This window comes from Notechis scutatus, chromosome 7, assembly GCF_049901735.1.
Source record: "Notechis scutatus isolate UNSWTSFEM ecotype Mainland chromosome 7, rNotScu1.2, whole genome shotgun sequence".
NCBI lineage: Eukaryota > Metazoa > Chordata > Lepidosauria > Squamata > Elapidae > Notechis > Notechis scutatus.
Genome location: NC_142015.1, coordinates 6,610,623 through 6,626,682, shown reverse-complemented (window position 1 = coordinate 6,626,682; position 16,060 = coordinate 6,610,623). Strand labels below are relative to the sequence as shown.

The following is a 16,060-nucleotide window of genomic DNA, read 5'->3' as shown; positions in this document are numbered from 1 at the left end:
TGAAACTCCTTGAATTTGGTACTCAACACATTTTGACGTGAACATTTTGTCCCGGAACTCATTGGTTTGGTACTCAGTGCACGAGCTAGAACTTGTCGGTGTTGGCTGCCTGGTGATTCACTATCTTATCCCTTATGGGAAAAAATGTTTGATAATCATTGGTTTTGGTATTCATCACACTTCCCAGAACCGATTAACGAGAACTAAGGTACCACAGTACTAAAACAAAAATCACTCTGCAGAATTACCTGGAGGATTATCTCCCACTTTTCCCCAAAACTATTTTGCAGAATAGTTTCATCTGTCCACCACTAGCAATGTAATCTGAGTAGCATTTTTTTTATCCCGGTGAAATGACATGGTGTCATGATCCCTCTAACTGAGATGGTGGACTGCAAACAAAACCAAAGCGGAACATCCCCTGCCTCTAAATACTGACTCATTCCACAAGCGATTTGGCAGCACAAATACCAATACTAAGATAAAATGCCCAGGTATAATGAACACTCCTACCCAGATTTGACGAGACATTCATGAGTCTTCAGAACATCCTTCAGGAGGATTGACCGCAAGGGCTCTTTATCCTGACAAGATAAGCAACAGGGCAGTGCACAATTAGCCAACAGATGAGGACAGATGCCGTGTGGGTTGGAAGGTAGATGAAAAGCCAAGAATAAAATTCATGAATGACTCATTACTCAAGCAAATTTCTAGTGCATGCAACACTCTTTGGAGAAAGATTTTTGACATTTGATGTATCATTTTTGCAGGCCGCTATTCATTGATGCAGGTATCTGACATATTAATACTGACAAATAAGGGGGATGCTGTCAGACCTGGCCACCACTTAAACCTGTAGGCGGACCCGTAGCTAACATTATGGTTGGTTCAGCAAACTGCCAAATCCCACCCCTGGCTGTCCCCGTCCACCCCCCCTTGCCCCTCCCAGGAGTCTCCATGCAGTCCATTTTGGATGTGAGGTAAGTGCAGTGCCCACATGGAGACTCAGGGAGGGGGAAAATGGGCCTCCCAGGCAGTAGTGGGATTCAATTATTTTTACTACCAGTTCTGTGGGTGTGACTTGGTGGGCGTGGCAGGGGAAGGATACTGTAAAATCTCCAGTCAGAGGTTGATATTTGCTGGTTCTCCGAACTACTCAAAAGTTTCCGCTACCGGTTCTCTAGAACTGTTCAGAATCTGATGAAGACCACCTCCGCTCCCAGAGGCCCAGAAGGAAACGGGCCTGTTTCCAGCCTCTGGAGGGTCTCCAGAGCTCAGGGGAGGCAGTTTTTGCCCTCCCAGGGGCTCAAGCAAATCCTCTGGAGCCTGGGGAAGGCGAAAACACCCCCCCTCCCCCGCTGCGGTGCAGGAGGCCAACTAGGCCACGCCCATCATGGCCACACCCACCCAGCAATCGGTGAAATTCTTGAAGTCCACCCCTGGCTAGAAATGATCCTTGGCTCCGTTTGCTGGGAAAGGTAGAGTTTTATTAGAAGTCAAGTGTCTTGCAGTACTGCATAGCCAGAACTGTGAACTGTGTGCCAAAAACCCCTCTTGACTTTTCTCTCCCTTAACTGCCTCCTGTCGCTGACCCCTCCCCCTCCATGGCCAATCAGGTTCAAGCAAGATGTTTCCAGAAGGATCAGTTTAAGTGTAGATTGGTATGCAGCTGCCTTCTTCTCCCAGCTGGCTTACCTTGAGGCAGCATCTCGGGGAGATAAAGAAGTTACTTTCATTTTCCCCCAAGCATTGCCCTTCCCATCCACCCTCCCCATAGTTTAGGGCAGGCTGGGTAGCGCAAGGAAGCATAAGGTGGCGACTGACAGACACATTTGCGATAAAAGGGGAGGCAACTGAGCTATGGCACAAGTGAATTTTCAAAGTTCCCTGCTAGAGTTTTACAGTGATTTTTTCTATAGGTTTGGAATTCCTTTTTGCATTTAAGCACGTCACTAAAAGGGCTTGTAATATCTGGCTTTTACCATCAAGATACAAATAAAAGTGAGGATGTCTATGGAGATTCTCCATCATCCAGGTCATAGTTGTCCCAAAGGTGCTTTTTCAAGAGGCCACTGGATTTTCTGGATTTTCTTTGAAGATATTTTGCTTCTCACCCAAGAAGCTTCTTGGATGAGAAATGAAACATCTTCAAAGAAAAACAAGAAAGTCCAGTGGCCTCTTGAAAAAGCACCTTTGGGCAAAAGTGAGGACATGTATATAATCTTTATCTATCTTTAACTTTAATCTTTTATTGATTATATTGCGACTTTGTTGATTATTGTGAGCCATCCAGAGTCATTAAAAGTCAGGCAGCACAGTACCTATAACAGCAGTTAGGAAAATGGAAAGTCACTCTTTATTATTCTTTCTTTTTTCTTTTCCCCTTTTTTCTTTTTCTTTCTTTTTCATTTTTCTATTTTTTATTCCTTTTATTTTTCACTTAAAGCTTGTATTGTATTTACTCTGTGGAAAATTATTTTTATTAAAGCCTTTTTTCAAAATAAAAATAATACAAACATTTAAAATGATTTTAATAAAAAATATTTTTGTGAGGGGGAGTCAAGCAGCATATGAGTTTAATAAATTATTATAATCTATTGTTTTGTTGGAGCAAGTCAGATAATACCGCTGTGGAAATACATTAACTTTGGGGGATTAAAGTTAATTTCATCACAAATAACAGATGAATTCAATCCTTGTCTCCAAATGTGGGACAAAATTACTACCAGATCAGAAAATGAATCTTTGTGAGTTTTGTGCAACAGAGAAGTGTGACCTTTTGCTTCAGTCTTCAGTTACAACTTTGAAACATAACATTGCAGTTTGCATAACATTTGCAAAACAATAGTGTTTTACTTGATTTTCTTTTCACAATGAATTTTGATGTTTGTTGTTTTTAAGTGTTAACTTGTTTTACTGTGATGCCTTTATTTAAGACCGGTTTAATGTTCTCTTACAAACCTAGTTCTTACATTATGTCAAGCAGGTGATTTTCTTGGCTTTGATTCAGTCTGTTGCACAAATCCACCTGCAGGGGTTCTAACAATGGTTTATGGCTTAGCAAGTTATGAGAATCCAGCCAATTGCTGCTGAATCACCAAACCACAACTAAGCAATTGTGTCTTTGCATCCTGTATGAGCCTAATTACTGACAGAAAAAGAGAGCGTAGAATTATCTCTTCCAAATATTACATTACTTTTTCTCAAAAACAGTGGTTTTCTTCACCACGGACCCCTTTAAATACCTTTGGTGGCCATAGGCCACCAAAGTCAAGATTTAAATTATAACATTTCTTCAAGCCTTTGTGGACCCCTTGTGACAACAAATATAAGGGATGCAGTGGCTCAGTGGCTAAGACGCTGAACATGTTGATCAGAAAGGTCGGCAGTTCGAATCCCCAGTAACGGAGTGAGTGCCTGTTACTTGTCCCAACTTCTGCCACCCTAGCAGTTCGAAAGCATGTAAAAAATGCAAGTAGAAAAATAGGGACCCCTTTGGTGGGAAGGGAACAGCGTTCTGTGCGCCTTCGGCATTTAGTCATGCCAGCCACATGACCACGGAGACGTCTTCGGACAGCGCTGGCTCTTCGGCTTTGTAATGGTGATGAACACCGCCCCTTAAGCCAGAAACAACTAGCATGTATGTGCGGGGGAAACCTTTACCCTTACCTTTACCTAGATGTCTGTGGACCACAGGTTGTTAAAACAAGGGTCCGTTCCGGATATGGTATTCAGCAGGTTCTGACCAGTTCTGGAGAACCGGTAGTGGAAATTTTGAGTAGTTCAGAGAACTGGCAAATGTCACCTCTGACTGGAGAGTTTACAGTGTCCTTCCCCTGCCACGCCCACCAAGCCACGCCCACAGAACCGGTAGTAAAAAAAAATTGAATCCCACCACAAGATCTTGAAGAAACTTTAAATTTTCTGAGGCATCAGCATCCCTTTTCAACCCTATCTGTCCTAACCTGGTTTTACCACTGCAGTCCTGGGACAAATATCCTTCTTTGATATCAAAATGCAATTTGCTTCCCAGAACATGAAGATTTGGTTCAAAGGAAGAGAATCTGCAGCCATCTTCTCTGCAGCTATCAGGGAAGAGAGACAATGAGACGAAATCACAGCTTTGAAAGGTCTGGGCTATTTACCTGCTCGCATTTGAAATAGTTGACAGAATTTTCGTCCAGCATGAAGTAACGGCGTTTCCAGCTCTTTCTCTGGAAGGCAAAAAAAGAATCCCTTTTAAACCGTTCTTCCAAATGCTCCATGTAACACAGAGGCCATTCTGAGCAGATGCTGAGAATGGCTGCTAAGAACCTGCACTGGTTTTTACGTTTGTGTCGTGTGATTGAAATTCCAGCTGTCAGCGTTCCAACTAACCAACTCCAACCCAATAAAGTCTGAGACAGGCATTTCCTCAAAGTTCCATTTTATTAGAGTTGTTCTATCGGCACACCTGGGAAAACCTGAATCTGAGAGTTCCTGGTTTTCCCCTTCCCAAAAGAGAAGTCAAAGATCCATCCGTCCATCACATGGTCCAATCAAACCTCCGTCCCAACTGGAGACCCTTCCTCCAGACACTCCCTTCCAGGTGCAGGGCAACATGTCCTTGACTCTCCGAGAATGAACGTTGTTGTGCCTAATCACTATGAAATTCCCCCTTCCAAATTCCCAGGCCCTGAATGTGGCAGCCGCGAAGCTTCCAAGTAAAAAATGGCGTCCAAGGCTGACACCAGCTTTAGCTGCAGTGTGAAGGCTGCTATCTTAAGTGTCTACGGAGATTCTCAATTGTGAAGGTTGTCATGGTTGTCCCAAGCTGCTTTTTCCAAAAGGCAACTGGACTTTCTTGTTGTTGTTGTTTCTTCCAAAACGTTTTGCTTCTGATCCAAGAAATGAACTGAACGAAGAAGCTTCTTGGATGAGAAGCAAAACATTTTCAAAGAAAAGGGGGGAAAAAACACCAAGGAAGTCCAGTTGCCTCTTGGGGCTGCCATCTTAACTTTTGATGACCACATCCTGAAAACCCACCACCCCTGTAACCAAGTGACAAGTGATGGTGAGCTCAAATCCAAAGACACCTCCAGGTGAGGGATGCTTTCTCCCTCTGTCTTTGGTATTTCTTCAAGGTCGTCAGGTAAGAAGCACAGCCAGGAGTACTCTGTCGAATTGTATATGCAAAGAGTCTTGGAAGTCTGAACATATTTCTCCTTTCCTCTCCTTTTATACTCCAAAAACAAAACAAAAAACAAAAACTAGGTAGATTCCCTTCTGAGACACTTCCCATGTCCTCCCTCCTTCTATGGACTAAGACAAGGTCCCCCAACTCCCAGTCCGTGGACCAGCACTGAGCTGTGGCATGCCAGAAACTGGGCCGTGTAAACAAGCAAAGCCCCATTCGCAAGATGCAGGCAGCATTGCGTAACCATGCCCCACTTTGGTCCATGGAAAAAAACACTTTCCACGGAATTTGTCCCTGGTGCCCAAATTGGGGGGCCGCTGGACTGAGATATTGTTGACATTCCAGGTCTCCAGTCTGCAGCTCTTCCTCCTGCCTCCCAAGGTCATTCCCGCATACCATTTGGGTCTTCTGTTGCAGGAAAAGAACCTCTTGCTTGTCTTTCCCTTTTCTGCTTTCTTCTTCCTTTTTGCAAGGAGCACAAATAGTCCTTGACTTACAACCATTTGTTTAGTGACTCTTCGCAGTTACAATGGCGCTGAAAAACGACTTTGCACAACTGTTGCTTTAAAGCAGCATTCCCCTGATCACATGATCATAACTTGGATGCTTGGCAGCCAGCTCGTATTTAGGACAGCTGCAGTGTGCCAGGGCCATGTGATCTTACCTTTTGCAAACTTCTGACCAACGAAGTCAAATGAGGAAAGCCAGATTTACTGAACAGCTGCATTACTGACTTGTTTGGCAACTGGTTCATACTTATGACCATTCCAGTGGTGGGATTCAAATATTTTTGCCACCGGTTCAGTGGGGTGTGGCTTGGTGGGCGGGCTTTGCGTGCGTGCTCACACTTTGTGTGCACGCGCGCACCAAACGCATACTTTGCGCAGGTGCAGAAGCGTTCTAACTCGCCTTCTGCAAGCCTGCATGATCCCGGTTGCTTCAGCAGCTGCCGCGTGGCACTATTCTATGCCGTACAAAGCAGCTGCATTTCAAATTCAGCGGATAAAGGTGAGTATGGGAGCCCGAGCGGGCAGGTGGGCCCAACAGTAGAGAGGCAGAGAGAACCAGTTTGGTCTCTACTGCTCATCGCTGCAACCGGCTCACCAGAACCAGTCCAAACCGGTCGAATACCACCACTGGACCATTCCTGTGTTCCAAGGTCATGTGATCTCCTTTTGTGACCTTTGTCAGTATATTCATGAACTGGAATAGAGCTTGGTAACAAGGTCAGCCAATGAATAGGCATAGCAACTAAATCAGCCAATGAGGATAGTTTAGAAACTGTAACTAAAAGTAGCTTAGGCGTGGCTCTATATGAAGCTCTGCAACTCTGAAGCTATGTTGGAGCTCTAGGTCTGTCTACTGAAGATGAAACGAACTTGCTTGCTTACCTGCTGAAGACTGGAGCTCTGCTCTGAGCTTGCAACATGTTTCTGTTTGAGTTTGCTCCGTGTTGGAGAAATCGACAACTGGTTTGTAAAATCTGATTATGTTTATAAAGATGTTAAATGAAGCATCAGCCATCTGTGTTTATTTTTCTGGTGCTGAATTATCACTGCAAAATTCTCAATAACCTTCTGACAAGCAAAGTCCATCGGGAAGCCAGATTCACTGAACAACTGGGTTACCAACTTATCCATTGCAGTGGTTCATTTAACAACTATGGCAAACAAGTTAGGACAAAACTCACTGAAGAAACGCCTCGCTTAGCAGTGGAAATGTTGGGCCCAATTGTGGTCGTAAGTCAAAGACTACCTGTGTTTTTCATTTCCTCCTTCCTCTCAAGAGTCTTTTCCTAACAGCATTCCTTGGAACGATCTCCTCATCCAAAAACTCTCCAGAGAGATAAAATGACCACGAGAGTCACCAAAAACAAGTCAAAACAACACTTACTACGTTCCCCTGCTTGACACAATAGCCGCTCTTGAGGACTAGAGGTCCCACTGGGGTTTTGGTAGCAGGGTTGTAACTCTGGGACCGCTTCAACAAAGGGTGAGATGAAAGCTCGTGGCCTTCGGAGCCATCTCCTCCATTCTGCAAAGGAAAAAGGGAAGAAAAGTTCGAGTTAGACTAGAGCAGGGGGTACTTGAATACAGCTCATCAGTCTGGAATCCGCATTACGTATCTGATATTAATACAGGAGAGAAAGTCCAGAAATATTTCACAAGAAGAGTTCTCCACTCCTCTACTCGTTGCAGAATACCTTATGCCACCAGACTTGAAATTTTAGACCTAAGCAACCTAGAACTACGCCGCCTTCGCTCCAATCTAAGTATAGTACATAAAATTATATATTGCAATGTCCTACCTGTCAATGAATATTTCAGCTTCAACCATAACAATACAAGAGCACACAATAGATACAAACTCAAGGTTAACCGCACCAAACTTGATTGCAGGAAATACGACTTTAGCAACAGAATGGTCAATGTCTAGAATACTCCACCTGACTCTGTGGTTTCTTCCCCAAACCCCCAAAACTTTAACCTTAGACTGTCTACTATTTACCTCACCCCTTTCCTAAGAGGTCTGTAGGGGGCATGCATAAGTGCACCAACCTGTCTACCGTCCATGTCCTATTGCTTCTTTTTTATTCGTATCCATTTCATGTATTCATAACCATGCTTATACTTATACCTGTTATCTAATACTTGCTTGACAAATAAATAAAGAATTCCTCAGCCAGCATAAGCATAAGTTCCAGACAGACCTGGTTATCCTAAGACTGCCAATTAATTTAATCTACGTCCTTTCTACTTAAAAAATCCCCAGGTTTTCAAGGACCCCCCGTAGTTCTTCTCTCAACCACAGCTCCACGAACAAACATCATCATGTTCATTAAATTAACCCAAGCTCACTAAATTATTCCAAGAAAACATACTTCTTCAGTGCCAAGATGTGCAATTGCCAATCCCAAATTGCTGTCATTCCTGAAAAAGTTGGGTGAGGCCCTTAAGAGTCTTTACAAAGGTAGCCACCCAATGCTCATTTTTAATAACGTAAAGGAGGAAATGCTGAGATACGTGAGGAATCATCATCAGTTGCTCTATGTAATCCATTAAGTTACTTGATATATTTTAATTAAACTTTTATTTCATGTAGCTTTTTTTTCCCCCCGGCCCTACCCTCTTCATGATCCTTTCCCTTCCAAACTTTTTGAAGCAACCAAAAGCCACAAAATGGGCCTCCTTGACTTAGAGGAAGGGTAACTTTTATTCCTTCCTGCCTAAAACCACTTTCCCATTAAGAGGAACGATAGGGAGCATCAAGAAAGTGAAGATGGTGGCCGCAACCACAAGAACAAATTACTACCTCCCTGTGCAACATGAGATGTAAACAAAATGGAAGGACTTCCAGTGGCCATTTTGTCTTTTTTTTTTTTAACCTGGCACTGTGCACCTCTTTGCTTCCCTTGCACCAATTTTTCTTCATCTTGGTTCTTTAGTATGGGTGGACTTCAACTTACAGAATTCTCAGCTGGCATATTGGCTGGGGAACTGTAGGAGATGAAGTCCACCCGTCTTAAAGTTGCCAAGATCGAAAAATATAGTAATATAGCAATCGGCTGGAGGTCACACAACATACCCAGATTATGGGATGAATAAGATGGTAGACTAACTTCAACCCAAAATTGACTATTGCCACTTCTTCTCTTTTTGTTTTAGACCTCCTTTCCATTTTTGACATCTCCTCTCCGTTTTAACTTCTTTCTTGTAGTTTCATTTCTTTTTTTCTGTCAACCACTGCCCTTCTGGGGAACCAGAGCAACTCCGTGAATAGGGCAAAGTAGTTTCTTTATTGTTGAATCTCACCAGACTGAAATGGAAGACAAAGACTTCAAGACTCTTCCTCCTACGGAGTGAGTCCAAACTAGATCACCTCTTTACTCTTCCCTCTATACCAAGGGTCTTCAACCTTGGCAAGTTTAAGACTTGTGGACTTCAACTCCCAGAATTCCTGAGCTAACATGACTGGAGGAGGAATTCTGGGAGTTGAAGTCCACAAGTCTTAAACTTGCCAAGGTTGAAGAGCCCTGCTCTATATCAGCAGGTGTGTTCATCACAATAAGAAAAAAAAAATCTAATATATAAACGATGAAAAAAGTAGCTAGATAGCATCATAGACAAAAGTCTGTGAACTCACTAGAAGATTAAAATCTATGTAGAAACTAAAGGTGGATTATCTATATATATAAAAGTGAAATACCACTCATGCATCATCACAAAATCTCCAGAACCGTAAAGCCTACAAACTTGAAATTCGGCATGTATGTTCCTCTTGGCTTCTAAGTGCTCACTAAGAAAGGGTTTTTTGAAATGACCATCAGAGCATTAGTATTTCGTATATTATTATTATTATTAACATGCTCTGATGCTAAGGAGTTCTACTCCCCCTCCCCACCTGGAAATAAATCTGTTCCAAATGCAAAACACAAGCAGAGGAGTTTCAGTTTCAGAGCACCAAGCACTTTTAGTACAGAACAGTTGAGCTAAGCCACGCCCAGGCTCCTTGCTGTCTCCTTCTTACTCACACAGCAAATACTGTTTCAGTTACCAAACAGCCCTCAACTCTCTCACACACTGATAGGATGCTAGCCAGATGAATACCAATGGATGCTGCTAGGTAGAAGCAGAATTTTCCCCCCTTATTTTCCTCCCCAAAAACTAAACCCGATCACATAGTTTTGTAGTGAAGCACGGGTATCAAGCTAGTACATTATATACCTTAAATCCATATTGTAATAATTATTAATAGATGAAAAGGGCTGGATACTGGATTAAGATTAATTAATTGTATCAGCACCTTGTCCTATATTCTATAAAATTAAAAGTAAATTGCTTTCCAGAGCCATGTACAAAACAGCATACGGAGCCTTATGGTTTGTGTAAGAGCCTCAGTGGCGCAGTGGTTAGAGTGTAGTACTGCAGGCTACTTCTGATGACTGCCGGCTGCCTGCAATTTGGCAGTTCAAATCCCACCAGGCTCAAAGTTGACTCAGCCTTCTATCGTTCCGAGTTGGGTAAAACCCAGACTGTTGGAGGCAATATGATGATTCTGTAAAAACCACTTAGAGAGGGCTTTAATAAAGTGGTATGTAAATCTAAGTCCTATTGCTATTGTGTAAATTGATATTTTTCAGCAAAATAGACATGGTTGAATGTATTCTGTTGTTTAATGGAGAAAAGCAGGTGTGATTTCTGGCTGCAGAATTGCCTTCCTGAAAACCTAATTGTTGCTAAGAAGCAAAGAACCTATAAAATCCTTTGGAGCTGCAAAGCCATGTGGGGAAAATCCACTGAAATCTGTAGTCAGAAAAGGGATGAAATCAAGAGAGGAAGCAACTTCTGCTTCCTTCTCTCTCCATACCTCCAATAATTAATCCTGTTACTGATAAGGATAATTATGCAATTTCTCCCTATTTCCAAGATTGCAGAATCATGCCTCGCTTGGAAAGAGAGCGACTAGCTTTACTGGCTCCATCCCAATTTATATTTTTATTACAAAAGGCCAAGAGAACAGAGACCGCATTCTTGGTTTTTCGTCTTCTTTCTATTCTGAAGTTGGGGCAGAATATTTTTCCCCAAGAGAATAATGATCAGCAATTACAGAAGAGAAAGAGCACCAGGAAGAGGCAAACTAGGAATGCAAGGGGAGTGGAGAATGCAGAGAAAACGTATAGAATTGAGTTCCAAAAACTGGGGGGAAAGTTAGTAAAAACTTTGCAATCTAGTTTTGCTTAAATGGGGGACTGAACAAAGAGAGACACTTGAGGGTACAGCTTTGGTCTTTATCAGCCACTACTTTGGAGAAGCAAGTGAGATTTTCTTCCTTACATAAATTACAGAAGTGCCTGTTTCATGCTTTTTTAATAATTCCAACTCCCCAAATACCAAGAGACACACACAATGCACCACTGTGTGAACCACGTTGTGTAGCTGGCTTCCTCAGTCAAGACACCAGGCTCCCTGGCTTTGGAAGATCCATAACAAAGACCCTTCTGTCTCAGCCAACTTAGGCCTACCCTCTAGACAGTGGAAAGAGCTAACACACACACACACACACACACACACACACACCACCATCCAAGATAATAAAACTTGTCCCTTTTGAAAGACAAGGCAAATGTAGCATCAAATACAGATGCTCACAGGCAGCCTGCCAGGAATTGAAATTTCCAAAACAGAAATGAAAAGGAAGGACTGGCAGGAGCAGTGGTGGGATTCATTTTTTTTTACTACCAGTTCTGTGGGCGTGGCTTGGTGGGCTTGGCTTGGCTTGGTTGGCTTGGTGGGCATGGCAGGGGAAGGTTACTGCAAAATCTCCATTCCCTCCAAATCCCACTAACCTGCTTTCCAGCTCCGTTCTCCTGTGCAGGGCAACCAAAGAAGACCCAGCCGATCAGCTGGGACTCAATGGCAGGCAGAGAATAAATGGGGGTGGGGCCAGTCAGAGGTGGGATTTGCTGGTTCTCCAAACTACTCAAAATTTCCACTACTCATTCTCCAGAACTGGTCAGAACCTGCTGAATACCACCTCTGGGTAGGAGAAAACTGAGCTGGCAAGTAGGGTGAAAGAAGAGGTTGGCTGGTATATGAGGGGAAAAAAATGTAGACTTTTGAAAAGAAGGAGGGGAATTCTGTTGCATCAAGGTCAACCATCTTGATGTTTTTTTTCTTCATGCATGCCCCATGGACAGAGAGCAGCCTGTTGGGAAGCTGCCATGAAGATGATTTTTTGGGAAACTTCCTTAAAAGGAAGTTAAGTGAGCCGGGAATAGGATGGCGCCTTCAACTTTTGATGGATAAGAGGAAGGAAGGGAGAGAAAAAGGGAGGGAGGGAGAGAAAGAGGGAGGGAGGGAGACAGGGAGTGAGTGAGTGAGAGAGGAAGGAAGGAAGGGAGTGAAGGAGGAAGGAAGGGAGGGAGTGAGACAGGGGATGAGTGAATGAGTGAGGGAAGGAGGAAGGGAGTAAGATAGGGAGGGAGGGAGGGAGGGAGGGAGGGAGGGAGGGAGGAAGGAAGGAAGGAGGAAGGAAGGAAGGAAGGAAGGAAGGATCTTCCATTGCTTTTCAAAAGGGCAGATTCCCAATCTGAGAAGGAAGTTCTGCATGACATATTTTTCGGCAGAGTTCCTCACTCCGGTCATTGAACTGCCTGCTTCAAGGTGTTTCAAAAGAGAGAGACCTGATACCCAAGAGGCCATCTTCCACCAGATAAAATGCTGGGTGGCTGGAAATGATTTGGCTTTCTCCATTACTTCCATGTGAGGTGGAGCAACTTGCAAAATAGCTGGAACCGGGAGATCAAGGAGACACCGAGGAAGAGCGGAGCTGCTCTGCACAGAGCTGTCCCAGAGGTGCTTTTTAAGGAGGCAACTGGACTCTCTGGTTGTTGTTTTTCTTTTGAAGACGTTTCATTTCTCATCCAAGAAGCATCTTCAGCTCTGACTGAATGGTGGGGAATAGAAGGATTTCTACTCCTTGCAGACAGCTGGTCATTTGCATCCTTTTAGAGAGCTGTTGAGGCCACTTGGAGGTTTATCTGTGTCTTCAAGGCCACCTGAGCAGTGCTCTTGTTTCCTGTAGTCTGCATTTTTTTCTTCTAGACATCCGTTCATACTCCCATACCATCCCAAATCGTATAGCTAAAAGTATGTAGAGATTCTCAGTCCTCCAAGTCAGGGGTCCCCAACCACCGGTCCCCGGACCGGTACCGGTCTGTGGATCATTTTTTACCGGGCCGCAAAGCTTGGGTGCCGCCATCTTGTTTTGACGGCGCTTCCGGGTTTTCGGTTGCTTCTGGGTTTTCGGTTGCTTCCGGGTTTTCGGTTGGAAAGTGGCGTTTGGGTGCTCGCGCCTTAGTTTCGTCGAAGAGGGGGGGCAGCTTCGAATGAAGAGCCGTCTCGATGGCGGTGGAGTCTCGCGTTACTCAGGTACCGGTCCGTGGAAGAATACATAATTGTGAAACCGGTCCCTGGTTCAAAAAAGGTTGGGGGCCACTGCTCCAAGTCATGGTTGCCCCAAAGGTGCTTTTCCAGGAGGCAACAGGACTTCCTTCTTCTTTCTTTTTTTGAAGACGTTTCGAGGATAGAAGTGAAACGTCTTCAAAAGAAAAGAAAAAAACCAAGAAAGTCCAGTTGCCTCCTGAAAAAAAGCACCTTTGGGAGAAAACCATGTCCTGGAGGACAAAGAATCTCTACAGACTTCTGCACAGAGCTGAACTGCAATGTTCCAGATCATGTTGACTGGATGGAGTTCTTACATGCCGTCTACATTTCCCACAAGTCCCCAAGGCCATGCTCAATTAAAGGCACTGTGAGAAATCCCATCATGGGCCAGATCTCGTGCCTTGTAGTGTTTCCAGAATTGACTCAGAAGAACACAAAACTTAAGAGAGGGCACAGAACAAGCTTTTAACCATGGCACCTACTAGAATGTTGAAGCTATGGCATCCACCCAAAGATGGCATATATTAGCGCCAGGGTGTCCCCAGAGTATCACACTCCCAAGAACTGTTCCTAGCTCAATCTTCCTACTTGTTCTTCTACAGCATGTGAGTGAACCTTCCACCCCTCTTTTTTTTTTTTGTTTGCAACATTCAGTATCACAACCACAACGCCCGCAGGTGTGGAAGGCTTTTCTTTCTCTTCTTTTTTTTCTTGGGTATGGGAGAAGGAGACTGTCAAGCCTGAAACTGACATACGTGTAGCCATTTTAGTTAGGCTTAGTATATATTCTTTTTCTTACTTTCTTTTTGGTGGTCATGGGTGGGAAGGGTTTCGGGCTTGCCACATTCCTAAGGGGAGAGGAGCGGAGAGTTATTTAGGCTAGGTGGTTCTTCTTCCTGTGGGAAAATGAGCTGTGTTCAGGCCCCTTGAGGTGGAGATTTATGACATCAAGCAACGTTGAATTACTTCTATTGGAGAAAGTGACTTTTGGGGGGTTGCTTCTAATTTTTAATATTGTGAGGTAATTCCAGGTTGGGTCAGATCCAGAATTACCACGGACTTTGCCAATTGGATGTTTTCCTAAATAAAAGAAATTGTTTTGGAAGATGGACTTTGCTCTTTTCCTTTTAAATGGATTTCATCCCTTGGAAACCTGACAGAGACATTAAATAATATCTAAAACCAGGAACACAATTTCCAAGCGAGCAGAAGGTTTACATTTAATTGACCATATTTAATTGCAATGCTATCCATTGTAGCATACTAGGCATTTTGTCCTCTGTCATCCTGAGAAGGCACTACATTGATACAGGAGAAGCTTTTATAGAGAGAACATAATTTTTGTGCATAATTTTTTCAAGGGTGTAAGCTACCAAAGAAAGCCTCCTCCACACCTTGTGGTGGCTGCTGGAAGTGGAATATACCTTGGGACTATTGTCAATGGAGATTCTCAGTCATCCAGGCCACAGTTGTCCCCAAAGTGCTTTTTCAAGAAGCAACTGAAGCTTCTTGGATGAGAACCAAAACTTCAAAGAAAAACAAGGAAGACTACTTTTTTAATCACTTGAACCATGAATGTTGAATTAAACAGCCTGCCAGTTTATTATATCATCCACTTGCTTGAACTTCTGAAGCTGAAATTTCCAGAATTCTCAGCCCACAAAAGTTGGTAGGAAGATTCTAGGCTATTAGAAGCTTCTTTGGGGTCTTAGAGATGAAAACAGTGGAAGATAGGATAAGAATATGAATAGAAGAAATTATCGAATGTGGACTGGAGTGGAAACTGGAACTGTTCCTTCTGGGAATGATTAAAGGGGAATACCCTCCCAAAGTGAGATATCTGATCATCCACTTATTAACAGCAGCAATATTAGAAAACGCCCGATGTACCACTGATACACATTAGTATTCAAAAAAGCTACGAATGCGCCGAAATGGAGAGGCTCATGCTCAAATTAAATGGGAAGGAAGAGTCAGAGTATTATTTGGTTTGGGATAAGTGGTACAGCTGTGTAGAGTGCAAGAAAAAAGGTATACAGGATAAATGAACCCAGGACACATACTATAGTTGTATATATTGAATGTATAATAATAACGATTTCAAGCTTCTCATCTATTATATAAATATTATGAAGGCTCCATTTGATTAACCAATACAGTTATAATCCAATAGTAATAGCAGAATAATATATTATTTATTAATTAATAGGTAATTGATAAGGGATAAGGAATACTTGCCAATGATTACTTACTACTGTTTACTATGAGCTATCAATCTTAATATCAAATGTAATAGAAATACGTTTATTGTTCTATTTATATTCTTTTTATTCTTTCATATTTGCATGTTTGTTTGTGTTTTAATCTTTTGTAAATAAAGTCTATTTTAAAACTAAAACAAAAACAAAAAACAAAGTGGAAGATAATGCTCAGTTCCCTCTTCCATTTAGGTGCATGGGGTCCTTGTCACCTATGGCCCTGAGGTACATAGTAATGTACAAGATTATTCATGCTGAAATCCGCAATTCTCCAAGGCCCTCAGGAGGAGAAGGAAAGAAGGAAGGAAGGAAGGAAGGAAGGAAGGAAGGAAGGAAGGAAGGAAGGAAGGAAGGAAGGAAGGAAGGAAGGAAGGAAGGAAGGAAGGAAGGAAAAAAGACAAGGCCAGAATTGGATGGGCAGGAAGACAGAAAAGATGAGATTATGAGTGTCTGTTAATGTAGCCTTACAATAGCATAGAATTAACTTGTCATTTTTCCTGTCTGGGAAACTGACAGTATCTCACAAGTCTGAAAGTACAACTCTCCCACCTTCTCTTTTTACCACCTGATAAGTTAATGCAGATCCTTTTTAAGTTTCTTTCTCTGCCCATTCTTCAGCTGTAGACTAATTCCCCTTTTACCTGATAAATTCAGCATCTTTTTTCCCTGGTCTCCCAAGG

The 16,060-nt window shown here is 42.9% G+C and overlaps 1 protein-coding gene across 3 annotated transcripts in view; it reads right to left on the bottom strand.

Annotated features, from left to right (window-relative positions):
- Positions 1-16,060, bottom strand: part of PLEKHA2 (pleckstrin homology domain containing A2) — a 97,390-nt gene that overhangs the window by 11,885 nt on the left and 69,445 nt on the right. For all 3 annotated transcript variants that reach the window (XM_087969924.1, XM_087969922.1, XM_087969923.1), the window contains exons 7-9: positions 7,070-7,210; positions 4,146-4,214; positions 514-584 (exon numbers count right to left, since the gene is read on the bottom strand). In XM_087969924.1, the coding sequence (XP_087826050.1) occupies positions 514-584; positions 4,146-4,214; positions 7,070-7,210 (281 nt within the window). The remainder of the gene's footprint in view (positions 1-513; positions 585-4,145; positions 4,215-7,069; positions 7,211-16,060) is intronic.